This window comes from Mesoplodon bidens, assembly GCF_964165515.1.
Source record: "Mesoplodon bidens genome assembly, chromosome: 6".
In the NCBI taxonomy this organism is placed as follows: domain Eukaryota; kingdom Metazoa; phylum Chordata; class Mammalia; order Artiodactyla; family Ziphiidae; genus Mesoplodon; species Mesoplodon bidens.
In genome coordinates this window covers 113,947,704-113,966,272 of record NC_138162.1, presented here as the reverse complement: position 1 = coordinate 113,966,272, position 18,569 = coordinate 113,947,704, and the positions used below count along the sequence as shown (strand labels likewise).

Here is an 18,569-nt window from a genome sequence, read left to right as displayed (position 1 = left end):
CAGATATTTTGACTTTATATATTTACTTAGGGCTTCTTAGCAGAATACGGTGACCTTTGAAGATTTCCTACGGTTATTGTGCTCCGTGGGCACAAAGGTGCAATCTGAGGTCTGAGGGACAAGAGTTGCTTTGCCTCTGTCAGCTGTGAAATGACTTCCTAACATATTTCCCAAGATGCCTTTCTCCCAGTGTCACATCCCTGGGGACATCCAGCCCTACTGACCCCATAGATCATCTCAGACCCTTGGAGTTGGTGGGGGTGGAAGAAGGAATGGAGGAGGGGGAGGGGGGAGGAGGAGGGCTTCCTGGTCGAAGCCTGACTACCCCAAGTCCATCAGGGAGTGACCCTCACTGTGCACCATGGTGTTGGCTACCCTGCTTGGAGTAACTGCAACAGAAAATAATATCTGACGTATGCAGATATGTCCCTTGTTTATCTCAGAAAAATGTATCAGTTGAGGGAAAGCATGAACAAAACCAAAAGGCCTAGTTTGATGTCAGAAAATGAAATCGCCAAGAAGGCAATCAAGTATGGCGATGAATGGGAAATCGACTCTCCCACAAAGTGACCCTTCCCCCCTCATGACTGTAAATCAGTTGATTCTCATGAAGCTGCCCAGCAAATAGAGCTGGAGCACCACTACCTTGGCTGCCAACAGCAGCCAGCACTTCGTCCAACTTCTCTGAAAGCTGCAGGATTCAGATGCTTCGTTTGAAACTGTCCTTGAGTTTGGGGACACGGTGGCCTATCATGGGCTTTCCCCCAAAAAGCAGAAAATAATGAATTCTTCCCAAAAGACAGCTTTCATAAATGGCTAGGACTTCTGTGCAGATGCAATTCCTCTCAAAACAATAACTATTTCAAATTCTTCCTTACAGTGTAACCAAAAGGGCAATAAGTCTGTCCAGTACTCGTGGCAAGAACTAAAGATGATTCACCTACTGCTGTCATGTGTGTCTCTCCCCTCCTGGACATATTTTAAAATATAATATCTCCTATTTAGATGGAACTTTTTAAATTTATGTTTTATTGAGGTAAAATTGATGTATAACATTATATAAGTTTTGTGTGTACAGCATTATATTTCTACTTTTGTATTAACTACAGTGCTCACCACCAAAACTTTAGTTTCCAACAATCACCATGCAGTTGGTCCCCTTTAATCATTTTGCCCCCATTTCCCCTCTGTAACCACTGCTCTGTTCTCTGAGTCTACGTGTTTGTTTTTCTTTGGTTTGGCTTGTTCATTTATTTTGTTTTTTGTATGTCTGTTTGTTTTGTACATTCCACAAATGAGTAAAATCACACAGTGCTTGCCTATCTTTGTCTGTCTTGTTTCACTTAGCATAATACCTTTAAGGTCCATCCATGTGACAAAGGGCAAATTTCACCTTTTTATGGCTAAGTAATATTCCATTGTGTATATATACCATATCTTTTTATCCATTCATCTGTTGATAGGCACTTACCTTGTTCCGTATCTTGGCTATTGTAAAGAATGCTGCAATGAACATAAGGGTGCATATATTTTTTCGAATTTGTGTTTTCATATTCTTTGGAAAAATACCCAGAAGAGGGATAAGCTGGATCCTACTGTAGTTTTATTTTTAATTTTTTGAGGAATCTGCATATTGAACTTTTTGTTTAAAAATTCAAGCATCTTCCATAAATAATATTTCATCATTTTTCCTGATAGCCTCCCTAAAAATCAATCATAACTTTATTATGTGACAATAATGGTTCAATAAATCATTGAGATTTGACGAGTCCATTGCGGGTTATGAAGATAAATGTCATCTCTAGCCACAAAGAAGGCTCAAGCTGCAGAAATTCTTCAATAAATATTTATCAAGTGCCCACCATGTGCCAGGCGGAAATGCATAGAGCTTGCCCCATATCCTAAACCAAGAGCATTGGACCTTTTAATTAAATCAAGCCTCCCCTTTGTAACAGAATGTCACCTCACCCAAGGACATTCCCCACTAGAGATAAGTTTCTGCCTGTACAGCACTCATACTAACCTTCAATGATGTCCCTTTTTCTACCGCTTGTTTTGCATGTGAGGAAAATAAGGAAAAGTAAAACTATTCCATCTGCCAAGGACCTAGGGAGAGGAGATGGGAAAACATGAAACATAAATGTGTTCCCCACGGCTTGACCCTCACTTTCTCCCTTAATTCCTACCCCAGTGGTCTGAGAATTTTAAGTATCCATGTTTTTTAGCTGTTCATTTAACAAAAAACAACAGAATCACACTTTGTCTTTAAAATGCTTAAACAATATGGAGGTAAAGCATAGAATTTTCATACCAAACATAGACACCAAAAAAGAAAGTGAAGTAGCAAATCACTGACGGGTACAGTCTCTTACCATTTGAAAGTTTCGTGAACACAATATGCGAGGTAAAGACAACATTACTTTAAAATTCAGCAATTTCCCACCAAACTTCTCAAGACTAACTTTTCGTTTGGTCTTCTTCTTATTTCCTCTACGTACTTTTCCCCAAAACTCCCACACGGTTGCCATAATGCAAAAATAACCAAAAATGCAACTCTTGCAAGAGGGAGCAGCACTGGCTGCTCTATGACCCTGCCTTTTGGGACCTCAACTGGACGATGAAATGGCAGGAGCACCTGGCTGAGAGGGACTCGTTCAGGGGAATTAGCTTCTTACCCTGAGAGGAGTAAATGCAGAGTGATGCTGCTGGAGGCCTCTGCTGGGTCATTTCCATTCTAAGCACCCTTGTTTCTAGTTGTTTATTAGTTCATGGCAAGAATTCCATCTCCAACTACAATTCCAGCCCAAGCACATTTCCTTTCTAATGTCATTTGAGGTGGAGAAAACAGTTCCACTTTTTACTCTATAAACTGAGAAATGGTCAGAAACCAATGGGCGGCTTTGTGGTGTCCGGATGCTCTTGGTGTTCTAATTTTGAAAATGGTTTATAAAAATAAAATTTCACAGATTGCCTAAACTTTGAACAGATGTAGTTTTCAACTTAAGAACCCTGTGTAAGCTGTTAAAAACATAAAGATTTTTTTTTGCCTTTTTTCAAAGTATGGAAACTAAAACAGCGTATTCTAATAACTGACAGAACAATGCTTCAGCACCATTTAGTTCCATCACAATTTGTTGGACTGCTTGCTGTAGGTGTTCCTGTGGAGGAACAAAACACTAGGTACTCTCCTTGGCTGATGGTTAGAAGATGCTGGTTGTGACATGTATACATATTATGCGATATATATAGCAAATGTATCAATAATCATCATCCACAAATGAGATCACACTGTCCTTTGCACTCAGGTTGTGATAGCAGGAGCCACCATGGGCTTGACTGCCAGGAGAACGCCCTTCCGATCATCCCCAGGTGTCTCTAGACGCCCCCAAAGTCTTCCTCTGTGTGCTCACATACCTGTTTGTCAGAGGAAGTCCCCACTCTGCATCATGTGAGATCTGCCCTTGGCCTTGTGCTCCCACTTGCCTCCCACTTGCCCACCCCCTGTAAAGTCACTGGAGAAGCCACACCACCACCATCATTCCCAGTAATAGCATCAACTTCTAGCTTGTGGTGTTGCCTCTGGAGGAACCAGCACTTCAGTCCTCAACGTGCCAGAACTTGTTTGGGTCCTGGATAGACTCAGACAGGCTGGCCCTCATCTAGCTGTGGGCCATACGTCCTCACTGGAACACAGAGACCTCTGTTTCTATCGGCATCCCTTCAACAATTCCCACAACAACTGGTTATCTCCACTTTCTCATAATTTTTTTTTAGGTCATGAAAAATAATTCCATCATGTTCTGACCCTCAATCTCAGCCAAATACGGTCTTAAGGGATGAGAAAAATAAGACAAAACAAAACAGAAAGCATGTGTTTTTTTGCCCTATCATCCTATTTTTGCTTCTGAGGCTAGGTCATAAAAAGCATTGCAGCTTCCACTTTGATCTCTTAGATGGCTGGCTTTGGGGGAGGCCTGCCACCATGTCATGACATGGAAACTCACACAGCCCTGTAAAGAGGCCCGTATGGAGGAAACTGAGTCCTCCTACCAATAGCAAGCACCAGTTTGCCAGACATGTGAAGGAGCCACTTTGGAAGATCTTCCAGCCCCCTTTGAGGCTTAAGATGACTGGTTCATCAGCCAAAATCCAACTGAAACTCATGAGAAATACAAGCCACATTGCCTAGCCAAACCACTCCCAAGCTCCTGACCCACAGAAACTATGAAAGATAAAAAGAGAGCACCTCTGTTTACAACATGGTTTACTGAATATTTTAAGCCCACTGTTGAGACCTGCTGCTCAAGTAAAAGATGCTTTTTAAAATATCATTGCTCATTGACAATGCACCTGGTCACCCAAGAGCTCTGATGGAGATGAACAACGAGATTAACGTTGTTTTCATGCCTGCCAACACAACGTTCATTCTGTGGCCCGTGGATCAAGGAGTAATGTCTACTTTCAAGACTTATTATTTAAGAAAAACATTTCCTAAGGCTATGGCTGCCATAGATGGTGATTTCTCTGATAGATCTGGGCAAAGTAAATGGAAAACTTTCTGGAAAGAATTCACCATTTTAGTTGCCATTAAGAACATTCATGATTCATGGGAAGAGGTCAAAATATCAGCGTTAAAAGGAGTTTGAAAGAAGTTGATTCCAACCTTCAGGGATGACTTTGAGGGGTTCAAGACTTCAGTGGAGGAAGTAGGGGGAGATGTGGTAGAAATAGAAAGACAACTAGAATTAGAAGTGGAGCCTGAAGATGTGATTGAATTGCTGCAGTTTCATGATAAAACTTGAATGGATGAGAAGTTGCTTCTTGGGGATGAGCAAAGAAAGTAGCTTCTTAAGATGGAATCTATTCCTGGTGAAGATGCTGTGAAGATTGTTGAAATGACATCAAAGGAATTATAAAATGACATAAACTCAGCTGATAAAGCAGCGGCAGGGTTTGAGAAGATTGACTCCAGTTTTGAAGGAAGTTCTACTGTGGGTAAAATGCTATCCAACAGCATGTCACGCTGCAGAGAAATCATTTGTGAAAGGAAGAGTCAATGGATCTGGCAGACTCCACTGTCGTTTATTTTAAGAAACTGCCACAGCTACCCCAGCCTTCAGCAACCACTGCCCTGACCAGTCAGCAGCCATCAACATCGAGGCAAGACCCTCCACCAGCCAAAAGGTTATGACTTGCTGAAGGCTCAGATGATGATTAGCACTTTTTAGCAAAAAAGTATTTTAATTAAGGTATGTACATTGTTTTTTATACATAATGCTATTGCACACTTAATAGACTACAGTATAGTGTAAATAATAACTTTATAGTGTAGTATAAAGTATAGCATAGTATAATATAGTATATACTATAGTGTAAATAATAACTTTATTTAGTATAGTGTAAACATAACTTTTATATGAACTGAGAAATCGAAAAATTCATGTGACTCATTTTATTGTGACAGTTGCTTCTTTGTGGTGGTCTGGACCAAACCTGCAATATTTCAGAGTTATGTTTGTTAAATTTGTCCAATCCAAGAGGATGGAATATCTGTCCATTTATTTGTGTCTTCTTCAGTTTCTTTCATTAATATCTTACAGTTTTCAATATACAGGTCTCGGTTAAATTTATTCCTAGGTATTTTATTCTTTTGATACAATTGTAAACGAGATTCTTTTTACATTTCTCTTTCTGATAGGTCATTATTAGTGTATAGAAATGCAACAGACTTTTGTGTATTGATTTTGTATCCTGCAACTTTACTGAATTTATGTATTAGTTCTAACAGTTTTTTAATTGTGTCTTCAGGCTTTTATATATGTAGTATCATGTCATCTGCAAATAGTGACAGTTTTACTTCTTCCTTTCCAATCTGGATTCCTTTTATTTCTTTTCCTTATCTAATTGCTGTGGCTAGGACTTCCAATACTATGTTGAATAAAAGTGATGAGAGTGAGAATCGTTGTCTTGCTCCTGATCTTAAAAGAAATCCTTCCAGCTTTTCACTGTTGAGTATGATATTGGCTGTGGGCTTGTCATACGTAGCCTTTATCATGTTGAGGAACTTTCCCTTTATACCCATTTTGCTGAGAGCTTTTATTATAAATTTATGTTAAATTTATCAAATGCTTTTTCTGCATCTATTGAGATGATCATATGTTTTTTTTATCCTTTATTTTGTTGTGTGGTGTATCACACTGACTGATTTGCAAATGTTGAACCATCCCTGCATTCCTGGAATAAATCCCATTTGATCATGGTATATGATCCTTTTAATGTATTACTGATTTTGGTTTGCTAACATTTTGTTGAGGAATTTTGCATCTATGTTCATCCGGGACGTCAGCCTGTAATTCTTCTTTTCCTGTGGCATCCTTGTCTGGTTTTCGTATCAGGGTAATGTTGGCCTCGTAAAATGAGTTTGGAAGAGTTCTCTTCTATTTTTGGGGTGAGTTTGAGAAAAATTGGTACCAATTCTTTTTTGAATAATTGGTGGAACTCACCAGTGAAGCCACTGGTCCTGGACTTTTGCTTGTTGGAATGTTTTTGATTACCCGTTCCATCTCCTTACTAGTAATCAGTCTGTTCAGATTTTCTATTTCATCACGGTTCAGTCTTGGTAGATTATACATTTCTAGAAATTTGTCAGTTTATTCTAGGTTGCCCAATTTGCTGGCATATGATTTTTCATAGTAGTCTCTTATGATTTTTTGTATTTCTGTGTTGCCCGTCAACACATAAATGGATAAACAAATTGTGGTCTATCCATATGTAGTCTATAAAATATAATAAAAAGTAGTACATGCAACTACGTGGGTGAGCCTCAAAATAATTACACTTGGTGAAAGAAGCCAGACAAAAAGCACGTATTTTATGATTATATTTAAAATTCTAGAAAATGCAAACTAAATTATAGTGATGAAAAGTAGATCAGTGTATAACACCAAGAGTGACCCTTAATGTAAACTGTGGACTTTGTGTGATTATGGTGTGTTCCTGTAATACATGCGCCACTCTGTGGGGATATGGGTAGTGGGAGAGGCTATGCGTCTCTAGGGACAGGGCGCATGTGGGAAATCTCTGCCCCTGCCCCTCAACTTTGCTGTGAACCAAAAACTGCTCTAAAGACATAAAGTCTTAATAAAAAAATTTTGAATAGATCAGTGATTGCCTGGGGATGGTAGAAGTGCCTAAGAAAGGAGATGGGAAGAGAGATTTCAAAGAGGCATATGGAAACGATTAGAGGTGATGGATATGTTCATTATCTTGATTGCAATGATAGTTTCAGTAATACCTACACATGTCAAAGTATACCAAATTGTACACTTTAAACGCGAGTAACTAGTTTATTGCCCATCAATTATTCCTCAATAAAACCATTTTTAAATTAGGTTTACATGCATTTTTAATAAGATATGTAGTTAAATAATTTGGGGAGTTATTTTTTGTTTGTTCTACATCTAAAGCCTACATCCAATGCTATCAGAAACACTACCATAAATATCCAAAATATTCGGCCAAAAAATATAATAGAGATATAATTAAATTATATCAAACCAGCCAAGAGCATGTAACCACTTGCAGACAGCCTGCACAGCCTTGGGGAAGAAGAGAGAGGAAATTGCCTGTCAGAGAAGCCTCTTTTTAGGACTAGATTAGCCATCCTCTCCTCAGCTGAAGGCATCCCACTGACTTCAAAGAAGTCTCTAGATCAGAGAAAAATAGCGCTGGGCTAAATAATTGTGTTGAGTTGAGGCTCTCTGAAAAAGATCCTCTTTTGAGCTGTAGCCATGATGACATTTATCACATCATCAGTGATAAGAGGACTTTGGGGTGGGACTCAGGAGCTACTGAAGTGCTCTTAAGCTACAAAGAGGAGAAAAGAAATGCATTTCAATCAAAGCAGAAGTTTCAGAGTCATGGGAGAGTGGTGCAATTCCTTGCTGGAGAAGTAACTGTGACAAATATGCACCTTGCTAGTGAGACTGGCTTTGCTGGTTATCAGCAATTTCTGGAAAAACCACCAGAAAAAGTGATAGCTGAAGAAAGAGAAATCTATTACTCAAGCCACCATAATACAATAGCTTAACATTGACTCAAGTGCAGCGTGTGCACTGGGGTCACACCAGTGGGCACGTATGATTGCACCCGCCACAAAGAAGCAGAAACACGCGACTGAGGTGAGGTGGCCCAGGTAATTCACATGCACAGGGTAGCCTGCTGGCCGGAGAAACAATCAGCCCCCAGATAATATGCTCAGAAACAGAATAGGGATTGAATTTTCAAGATACTGGAGCCATAGGGTCTAAAGTGTTGCTGGGGAAAAAAAAAATTAGTGGATAGGCTTGTGTCATTTGGTGAAGCAGCAGGCTTAATAGAAATATCTACTTTCTTCATGCTTTATGATGAAGATGATCAGTCAAAGCTGAAATCTGTTTCCTATGACTGAGGTAGCAAAGCGATTAAGTGTTCCTGGTGACCTGATGAGTATTAGAATTAAGGAAAGATGTAGCACTGGAGAATGCACTGAAAATGACTTGAATTCTAAAGATCTCTACTACAGGGCTGAATGTGTTAAGTGAGTTAATAATTATTTGGGCAACACAGAGAAGGGAGACGTTAATACCACTTTGGGTTGAATATGGGGGCTTGTTGTTACACAAGGAACCACAGGGGGTGACATAAAAACAGGGGAGGCTCTCAATGTCATGTGCACAGAGGTGCTCAGCATAACAATTTTTATTTCATTTGTCATTCAAGAAGTACAAAGGTCTGCAGCTTTTGAAAACAGAGAAATAGAGAAATCCTTCATTTGCTTCGTACACCAGAAAATAAATGTATTCCTCAGCCACAGGAGCTACCTTCCTCTGTTACAGGAGTCCCATGCTGGGTGCAACCCTAGCGGGTGAAAACCTCTTGGACCCACCTTGAATGGGACTGAATCCTCTCCCCAACTCCCCTTTGTCCACACTACACTAGGAGCCTGGATGGAGTTCAGCCCAGGGGCGCAGAGACAAAGGTCTTCACCTCTTATTTTCTGACTGAGTTTAACCAACATTGAGCCATAAATTGTCAGTTCCAGCCACGTGGCACACTCACCTCTAGCTACCCGTGAGCACTGCTGTTGTCACGAGCCCGTGGCTGCCCCCCACCCTGCTTGCTTCACAGATAGAGGGCCAGCAGGACACCCCACCCCCATTAGAAACAGAAAAGCAGTGGGACCGGGAAGCATATTTAGGTCAACTGTGCGTCATAGCAGGCTTCTCTGCAGAGAGCTTGAAGCTTCTCTGGAATGATTTCCACCGAAGCAAAGCATTCACTCTGTATTGGCAACAGCATCAAAATATGCCAGACTCTGCATGTACAGCCACTTAATCCATTCAAAAACATTCATGGAGCGCATATTATATGCCTATTATGGATGTCGGGAGTAGGGTTGCCAGATTCAGCAAATAAAAATACAGGGAGCCCAGTTAAATTTGAATTCCAGATAAATTCTTTAGTATAAGTATGTTCCCTGCATAAAAAGATAAAATGAGACAAAATTTTTAAGAGTTTATCTAAGCAAAAGTCAATTCAAATTAGTCAGCGCCAGACAGGAAGTGGTTAGAAATGCTCCACCCACAGGAGCTGGGGAAAGACTTAACACAGATCAGAGAAACAGCAGAAGCAAAGGAAGGAAATCATTGATGGGCTGTAGCTGAAAGGTGGTTGGTTGGTTGTGATGGGCTGGCCTTAGGTTTTTTGTTTTTTGTTTTTAATTTATTTATTTTTGGCTGCATTGGGTCTTCGTTGCTGCACACGGGCTTTCTCTAGTTGCGGCCAGCAGGGGCTACTCTTTGTTGCGGTGCGCGGGCTTCTCATTGCAGTGGCTTCTCTTGTTGCGGAGCACGGGCTCTAGGCACGTGAGCTTCAGTAGTTGTGGCACGCGGGCTCTAGAGCGGAGGCTCAGTAGTTGTGGCACGTGGGCTCAGTAGCTGTGTCTCGTGGGCTCTAGAGTGCAGGCTCAGTAGTTGTGGCTCACGGGCCTAGTTGCTCCACAGCATGTGGGATCTTCCCGGACCAGAGCTTGAACCTGTGTCCCCTGCATTGGCAGGTGGACTCTCAACCACTGCGCCACCAGGGAAGGCCCTGGCCTTAGGTTTTGATCTTGTAACCTGGAGGCGTTTACAAGCTACATTTCGGTTTGCTTACACAGGCCACCAAGGCATTAGAGCCACCTCAGTCTGGTGGCCTCCTTGTTTCATTAACGAGGAGTGGCAATGACCAGAGCAGATCTCCCGAGCAGAGTTCCGTGGAGGAGAATAAAACTGGAGAGGACAGTTAGGGGCCTACTGTGGAATGTCTTCAGTAGCAGGCAACCAACCAGTATGCCACCAAAAGTTGGGTGGGCGTAATTCAAGAACCCGCTGTTTAATTTCTTTTAGGAGAATGAACTTTGTTTAGCAAAACACCTGGAAAGGACTTGTTGGTTATGGAAAGGTAAGCCTCAGCATCTGGCCAGGAGAAGCAGAGACAGAGAGTGAGAAAGCTGACTTAGTCGGCATGAAAAGGAAGAAGGAATGACACATTCTGGTACAGCCCTGCAGAAGAGACGTTAGAGGGAAACTCTGAGGACAGCACATGTCAGGAGGCCAAAGGACAGGGAGGAAATTTTGTCCAGGAAGAAATTCTCTACAGGAGCTAAAGAACATGAAGGAAGTCAGAGCTTCCATCTTGCTGTTGTCAGCTTCGTCTCTGCCACTGCCCTCACACCTTCCAAGTCTAGGCCTCGCTGACCTACCCGAGACGTGTTTGAGAGGTGAGGAACAGTGGGTGTGACCCCCTCAGCTCGGCATGACCGAGGTAGCGAGCAAGCCCGGGCAGGATGCCAGCAGGAAAGGAGGAAGGATCCCCAAACAGGACATCGAAGTGAAGGATGAATGTGTGAACCCACATCCCTGGGAAGCCACACAAATCTTAAGGAAGACAGGAATGTGTCATTTGGGGTTAATGCAATTTCATTTAAGTCTCAAAAACCAGGAATCCCAGCTAACGCCCAGCTCCACATATATAAGGCAACTTTTATCCCCAAGTCCTGATAGCTTGGGAAACAATGATTGCATGAACAGATCTCCCAGTGTCCATGCTTCCTTCTTTCTTTTCTCTTCATAACTAATTTTTAACATCTTAGCACCATCACCAATGTTTATTCAATCTCAGCAGAGATGGGCCAACTCAGATTGATTTCCTTTTCTCTTTGTTACCATCTCAGGCAAAATGTGTTATTGGGATGTCAGTTTCACGATTCTGTCCCCGTGCACCCAGCGATGAACGTTTAAGTGAGAAGTACTGCTTTGCTCCTACCCCGTCACCTCCATGTATTTGAGTGTATAGATACATGTGTTCCCATATGTGATTGTTCTATTTCCTGCAGTGGGTGGGTTTATTCTACAATCTATGAAAGACCAATGAAATGCTTCTTGCAACTGCTTATGACCTCTCAGCTGAGGTTCCAATGGTTTCCCCAAAACTAAGTACTGATACATAATGACAGTGGCAGATTCACATAGTGTATTGTTATTTCTGGAACAATGCCTTCAGAATGGTATTATTTGGCCAGTCACCTGGACTGCTCTAGACTGTCCCTTGACTATAATAATTGACACTTCAGAAAGTTTCCTCCTGGCGGAAACTCCATTCAGAGAACAGAGCATCTGCAGTGGAGGATGTCTGATGAGTCATCAGAACATTAAAATGGTCAGGACTCATATGTATGTCAAAATGTTCATGTAACACTCCTTGCTGGAGAGACACTGGCAATTAGTTTTTGCAATTATTGTGCCGGTTCTCTTTCCCCATCTCCTGAAAGCTACCACAAAAGGGCTCGATGATTTGACATTCATTATCCCTGGAGTATGTCCATGATCTTCCTCCTTTCTTTGGAGTGTCTGGGAAATCAGCAAACCTAACCTCCAGTCAAGTATTTCGACTTGAACAGGACGTGGTAAGGCAAAAGCTACCTGCCTGGTTCCCAGGTTAACTACCCTGCAGCTTCCCTGAGGTTGCTGACAATCTTCCAACTTGCCATCTCCCTCCTCTTTCACTTATTCATGTCATTTATTCTGGCAAACAATCATCCTGACCCTTGCAGCCATTTCCAATTGAACGCATCTGAACTGGTCAGTTCCTCTTTGAGTTTTCACAATAATTATTATTTCTATTTCAAAAACCCAAAGCAACAAATATCTACCCTCTAGCAACAGTGCTTTTTAAAATACTGTTTTTATTTCAGTGCCTTTATCAATAGATACATGCACCCGCTAGGAATTTCTTCATATTCATTTTATAAATGGTCTTTTCTTAACTCCACAATTAGCATGCCCAGATGAGCACACACATGTGCTAGGGCCTTTTAATTTAAAACAAAACCCAAAACACTATCTATCCCTAACTTCACAGCATTTATAGTCTAAAAGTGCTTATTTACCCAAGTCAAATAGATTTCTTAGTGACAAATCTTTCTTGCAAGCTATCAAAAATGTTAAGGCATGTCTCCACTTTATAAATCACTTCCTCATTATTCCTGGGTAATTTACCTCTGCTCTTTGCCTCTGCTTTTTGCTATTTTCTTACTTTTATTCATTTTTGTTTATGAGAGAAGCACAAAGTAGGTGAAAATTAAATATTTTCACTTTACCTAATAATTGGAATATAGGAGAAAGGTTGAAACTACAGCCAAAAATCTAATTTGAATACAAATAAAGTTTTACTATTATCAACCAGCTTTTTCTCCATTCTATCTTTGAGCCTTGTTGCTAACCATAAAAACTGTCTGTCCAAGGACAAATGATAACAGAGCGCATTTCATCCCGAACATTTGTCAGAGTGAAAGGTAAACGGCAAAGTGATACTGAAGCCTCATACTTGGACGTTACGTGTGCATGTGGTACCTGGTGCCAGGACAGAGCAGGAACCTCCAAATATCACGTTTCCTTTTCTTTCTCCAAACAAGTGGGGACAGCTCAGAGTCTGTGGCGAGGGCTAGACTATAACAAAACAACGTCGACTCTGATCATCTGTCAAAGCAAACTGGAGTCAGGGAAAAGAAGGTGTTCTGGGCCAGGCAATGCCAGTGGGATGGCAGACAGCACAGTGATAGCAAATAATAATAACCCCTCAGAGAACAAGCCTTACACTCTCCACGTCAGGAAGCTTTGAAAGGAAGGAACACAGAGGCAACCAAGAAATCAGAGTAGTCTTCATGGCACTGTGTCTTCTCTGCATCTTGCTGATTAACTGAGCCCTACACGTGCTAACCAAGGAGTCCATGGGGGATGAGGTGGGAGAGGCCCCCCGGGGACGCTGGAGGTAGGGGGGATGGGGAAAAAAGAAAAGGGTACAATTCCACTAGGAATAGGGTATCTGGAGACTCTGTCTTCAAATCCAGCGGACCTCTAGGCACAGTTTCAGGCCCTATTTAGGATTCCGTAGCAATTTTTAAGACAAAGCAATTTTCCTAAACATCCCTAATTTTTACTTTAGTCACTTGTATCTGGGTGTATCTGGGTCTTATTCGAGTTCCCAGCCATTCTGCTCATTTTACCTTCTAAGTGCAAGGGAGAGGCTGGAAAGGGTCAATATTCACACCAGCTGGGGGCTTAAAATAAGGAATTTGAACACAAAACAACAAGAACTAGAGCCTGTGGGACACCCGCCTATGATGCTGGCGGAGTATCAGAACTGATGCTCCAGACATGGCAGTGTTCTCTCTACCACTCAGCACCAAGGGGTGAAGGAGTGTCAGAGAACACCTCATGGCAGCCTCGGCCCTTCTCCAAGACCACAGGACAAGTCATTTCACCCACGGCCAAGCCCAACACCCAGGCGTTCTGTCTTCCAATGCTGCGCTATTATTATTCTACTAGGTACAGTGGCTCTAATAGCCATAGTGCCTATTGTGAGCCAGGTACTAGTCGAAGCCACTGACAGGTGTTACTTTACTTAACCTTACAACCACTCCCCTGACGGAGGGACATACTGCTATGTTCCTTCTTCAGGCGAGGAATCTGAGGCCCAGAGAGTGTAAGTTACTAGCTCAGTCTCAAAACTGGGGAAAGGGCTGAGCTTCCTACCCTGAACACCCACACTCCCTGCCCCTAAGGAGTGTGCGTGTCTCCCTGCTCCCTCCCCCCATGGCTCCATCTGCAGAGAAGACTGGCCCCCTGGTGCTTCCTTAGCCCAACTTGACTGTGTAGTGAATTACTAAATTCTCCTGGGCATCCGGTGGCACAAAGCATCACCAGAACACAAAGTCTTGAGCTTAGTAATACTGGGCTCTCTCACCAGAACACAAAGTCTTGAGCTTAGTAATACTGGGCTCTCTCACCAGAACGCAAAGTCTTGAGCTTAGTAATACTGGGCTCTCTCACCAGAACACAAAGTCTTGAGCTTAGTAATACTGGGCTCTCTCACCAGAACACGAAGTCTTGAGCTTAGTAATACTGGGCTCTCGCTGTAACTGGGAGAATAACAGCTTGTTTGTCCTCATTCTTTCCAAGATCTCTCGCTGTCCCTTGAAAGGGTTTAAGCAATTTGATACCTAAGAGCAATGTCATCATCTCCAGGCCCAGCTCCTGTAGTTCTACGTGAAAAACAAAGAATGTGTCACCGTGAAATAACAGGAGGGACGAGAAAGCGGAGAGGATTGCAAGCTGGGTTGTTTTTTTTTTTTTACTGGCTCTGATGAATTCTCTAATTGGCACTTGGACCCCATGCCAGAAGCAGAAATGTGTGCAAGGCCTCGGGCTAATCATCTCACACCCCTCGCAGTTAGGAAAACTCCTAACTAGAGCTGCCTGAGGTTGTCTGATTTCTTTTCTTTTTTTTTGTCCATTTGGAGGGCAACTAAAATCCACCTTTGTGGGCACAAGCCAATAACTGACCCTCTTTTCTGCTGCACAGAACCTGAAGCGGGTGGCGGAGACCTGGATGGATGAGTTTGCCGAGTACATTTACCAGCGGCGCCCGGAGTACCGGCACCTGTCCACAGGGGACCTCTCCGCGCAGAAGGAGCTGCGCAGACAGCTCAAGTGCAAGGACTTCAAGTGGTTCATGGCGGCAGTGGCCTGGGACGTGCCCAAGTACTACCCTCCAGTGGAGCCCCTACCCGCAGCCTGGGGGGAGGTGAGGCGCCCCCTGGGGGTGGGAGTGGGCTGCTGAAACCCTCAGCTCCCTTGCCCTGTGGCCAGGGTCAGCTGAAATAATCTCGGATAAATATACGTCCTCTGTAGGAATTGCTGGGGAAGGGCATTCAGCTCACCCCTGGAGCCCCTGGCCACTGTTGACTCCCCAAATTGATTTTTTAAAAATGCACCTGGAAACTATTTATTTGAGATTAGTGAAATTGCCCTAAGAGCTTACAGAGAATGAAAATATCTGTCGTGCTCCTGTGTACATAAATGTGACCCGATGTCCACGATAAAATCCCTCCCTGTCCGCCGCGCACGCAGCCTGGTTGCTATGGGCGTGTGCAAGGACGAGGTGCCCCAATGGGGCTTGGCGGCTTTCCTAACCAGGTGTGTGATGCAGAATCAAGAAGATGCGCTTTTCCACAATACCCTGAACTGTGGCACGAGTAGGACCTCTTGGGTTCCTTAAATAAGCACCAACCTTTCCACCTCTGAGCGCTTCTTTTAAATTTTACTTCATGATCTAAAATGGAAAGAGCTGAAAGGCCCCAGCTGCCTAATTTAAAGCATCTATATTTTGGCCTATAAAGGACTTTTGTGCTGGGCCCAGTTCTGTTCAGTCTTGTTACTGTGGCCTTTTCCTCTTAGGAGAGGGTGTGCTGGAGCAAGGACTCAAATTGCACGAGGTGAATTTAGCCTGCAATTTAATCTGCTCGTAGCAGGGGGCTTGGGGGGGGGGCGGGGGCGGGGGCGGGTGGGAGGGATGTTAGCGTCATCCCCACGCTCAGGAGCGGACTGGCTCGCGTCGTGCAGGAGCCTTCCCATCGTCGACCTTGACTTTGTGGTGTGGGGAGAACAGGCGCTTGCCCGGTGAGTGTCTGTGGCTTGGCAGAGTTCTGAAAACAGGTGGCCCCCGGGCGTGGCAGGGGAGGCCCGCGCGCTGGGGCCGCGTCCTTGGGTGAGCTGTCCTGGCTCCGGGCAGAAAACGCATTCAGCAGGTTACACGTGCGCTGCTTGTTTTGCTGAGGGGCCCGTAGAGAGGTGGTCCTCTGCTTGACCTGGGGTACCTCGGGCATGAAGGATAGAGCCAAGGCTAGCACCAAGGCTTCATCTCCTTCTATTTTTTTGTATATGCACGTGGTCCTGATGTTGGGTGTTTCAGCGAGTAATTTAGTCTCTGATCCTTTGCATCTTAAAGATTTCATTAAAGCGTCCCTGGAAGATTAGTAATATTACTCTGCTGGTATTCGTTTTTGTTATCTCCCAGGGGCTTAATTTACAGCAGCAGCAATTTAAAGTAGACCCCAGAGAGAACTTTCTTAGTCCAAGGTGCTGTAAGACATAAGAATTTGTTACGCAAGAAGCAGGTGAGTTTCTTCCTCGAGTTTTTGGGTTAAGGTTATGTCTGCCGTCTTTCCCTAATAATCTAGAAACAGTCCCGCCTTAGTGACTCAGTAGGAAACTCTCCAAGAGCCCGCGCGCCCCCCCACCCCCACCCCCACCCCCACCCCGCGGAGTCGAGCGCGCGGAGGAGAAAGAAGCCCCGCCCGCCAAGCCCCAGCTGCCTCCGCAGCCAGCTCCCGGAGGCGCGGGTGTTGGTAGCTGGCCTGATGGCTTCAAGGTAGCTCCGCCGGGCTGGAGCGCTGGCCGCGCAGGCCCTGCGCGCCCGCGGTCCCAGGGGAGTCTCCGTGGTGCGCCCTATGGCGTCTGGAGGTGGTGCTCCTACTGCGGATGAGCAGGGCCTGGGCTGCCGAGGGAGGTCATGCTGCCTGCACGCGACGGTCTGGACCCATACCACACGCTCGGCCCGAACGCAGCCTCAGGTACTAAGGAAGACCCTCACTTAGTCCGCTTCCTCACCAGGAAGCGCATGGTGGGCCGCAAGTGTGAAGAAGGCATCAGTGCTGTTATCTGGCTCTGGCTGCACAAAGGCGAGGCCCAGCGAGGCCCTCGCTGTGGAACCCATTACAAGCTGGTGCCCTACCAGCTGGCCCACGGAGCCCCTGCACTAGCTCCCTCAAAATGGGGTGTCAAGTTTCTTCTTTGCAGTAAAGACTAGCCATTGCATTGGCTCCTCCTCCCATGAATTAAACAAAAGAAAAGAAAACTCTCCAAGACCTGCCAGGATCACTGTGTGATTCCGGACGAGGTTAAATTCTCATCAGTCTTTTCCGTATGTGGAAACGTAATGTTTATTCCGACCTGGCTACTATCTAAACTACAACTGGTCGCATTTGCCCTCGTTGCCTGACTAAACCATAACCTGCATTTATAAAGCATCTTGCGGGGGGAAAAAGCATCTTGCATGGAAACAGATTCAAAATTTCCCTGAGGTTCTAGAAAAGACATAACTTTCCAGGAATAATAAGAACCATCTTATGGCCAGTGGGTGATGCCAGTTTTTCACCTACTACTCTTGACTACCTCACCTCTTTACGTGGTTTGCCTGGGCCCTAGAGACATTTGAGTTCATCATCCTTGGTTTAAACAATCAGACACTGAGAAGATCAGATTTTCTTCTAATATAATGGCAAATTTCTTTCCCCAAAGCTTCAGAACAGCAAGCAAAGTAAGGTCACCTTTAGGTTTAGGGAAAGAAGAAAACGGCAAAGTAGTTCAAGCGCCAGTTACACTCAGTTACATTTGCTCAGCGAAGGGGTGGTTCTCGGCAAGGATGAAGACGAGACGTGGGAGGAAGGCAGAAGGAAGCGGACTCGGCACGTGACAGGGTTTGGGCTGGTAAAGTGCATTGAAAAATATCTATTTCCCAAGCAGGGGAGATCCCTGAGAGTAAAAGTGACGCCTGGACATTTAATGCAGGAGGCAGATGAAGTATTTGAAGTGCAGCTTAATCTACATGAAATGATGAACAGGAAAGACCATTTTCTAACTATATATTGGGTAATAACCTACTTCTTAATGGTGGATAAAAATTGCTAAATGTGCAGAATATACCTGTGGACCATTTTATCTCTAAAAAAATTCAAAGTTTCACTCGTGTATTCCTTGGCCCTCTAAAAAGAGCTTTTGTTTATTAATTTTTTATTTTGGAATAATTTTAAACATACAGAAAAGTTGCAAAGAAGGCACAGAAAGTTGACATACACCTTTCACCCATTTCTTCTAATGTTAATAACATCTTACATTTGCCACCATACGTTTAACCATAGCACATTTAAACTAAGTAATAAGTATCGGTACAATACTATTAACTCGGCTACAGACTTCAGTCAGATTTCACAGTTCTTTTTCTTTGTTTGTTTTTTTAACTAATGTGACTTTTCTGCTGCAGGATCCAATCTAGTATATAAAAGGACTGTTTCGTTTCCTATAAACTTTAAATTAATGGCTCGAATGTGACAAGCTCCTACATAAATGTCATAGGTCACTTGCTGTTTT

At 43.6% G+C, this 18,569-nt stretch overlaps 1 protein-coding gene and 1 pseudogene across 2 annotated transcripts in view; both read left to right on the top strand.

Moving 5' to 3' along the window:
* GALNTL6 (polypeptide N-acetylgalactosaminyltransferase like 6) overlaps positions 1-18,569 on the top strand; it is a gene marked incomplete at both ends in the record, with an annotated part of 1,083,563 nt that overhangs the window by 1,008,279 nt on the left and 56,715 nt on the right. The window contains one exon of the mRNA XM_081237627.1: positions 14,944-15,165. Within this exon, the coding sequence (XP_081093753.1) occupies positions 14,944-15,165 (222 nt within the window). The remainder of the gene's footprint in view (positions 1-14,943; positions 15,166-18,569) is intronic.
* Positions 16,245-17,233, top strand: LOC308618795 (cytochrome c oxidase subunit 5B, mitochondrial-like; annotated as a pseudogene). The gene is made up of 2 exons: positions 16,245-16,331; positions 16,796-17,233. The product of its transcript is annotated as a cytochrome c oxidase subunit 5B, mitochondrial-like (transcript).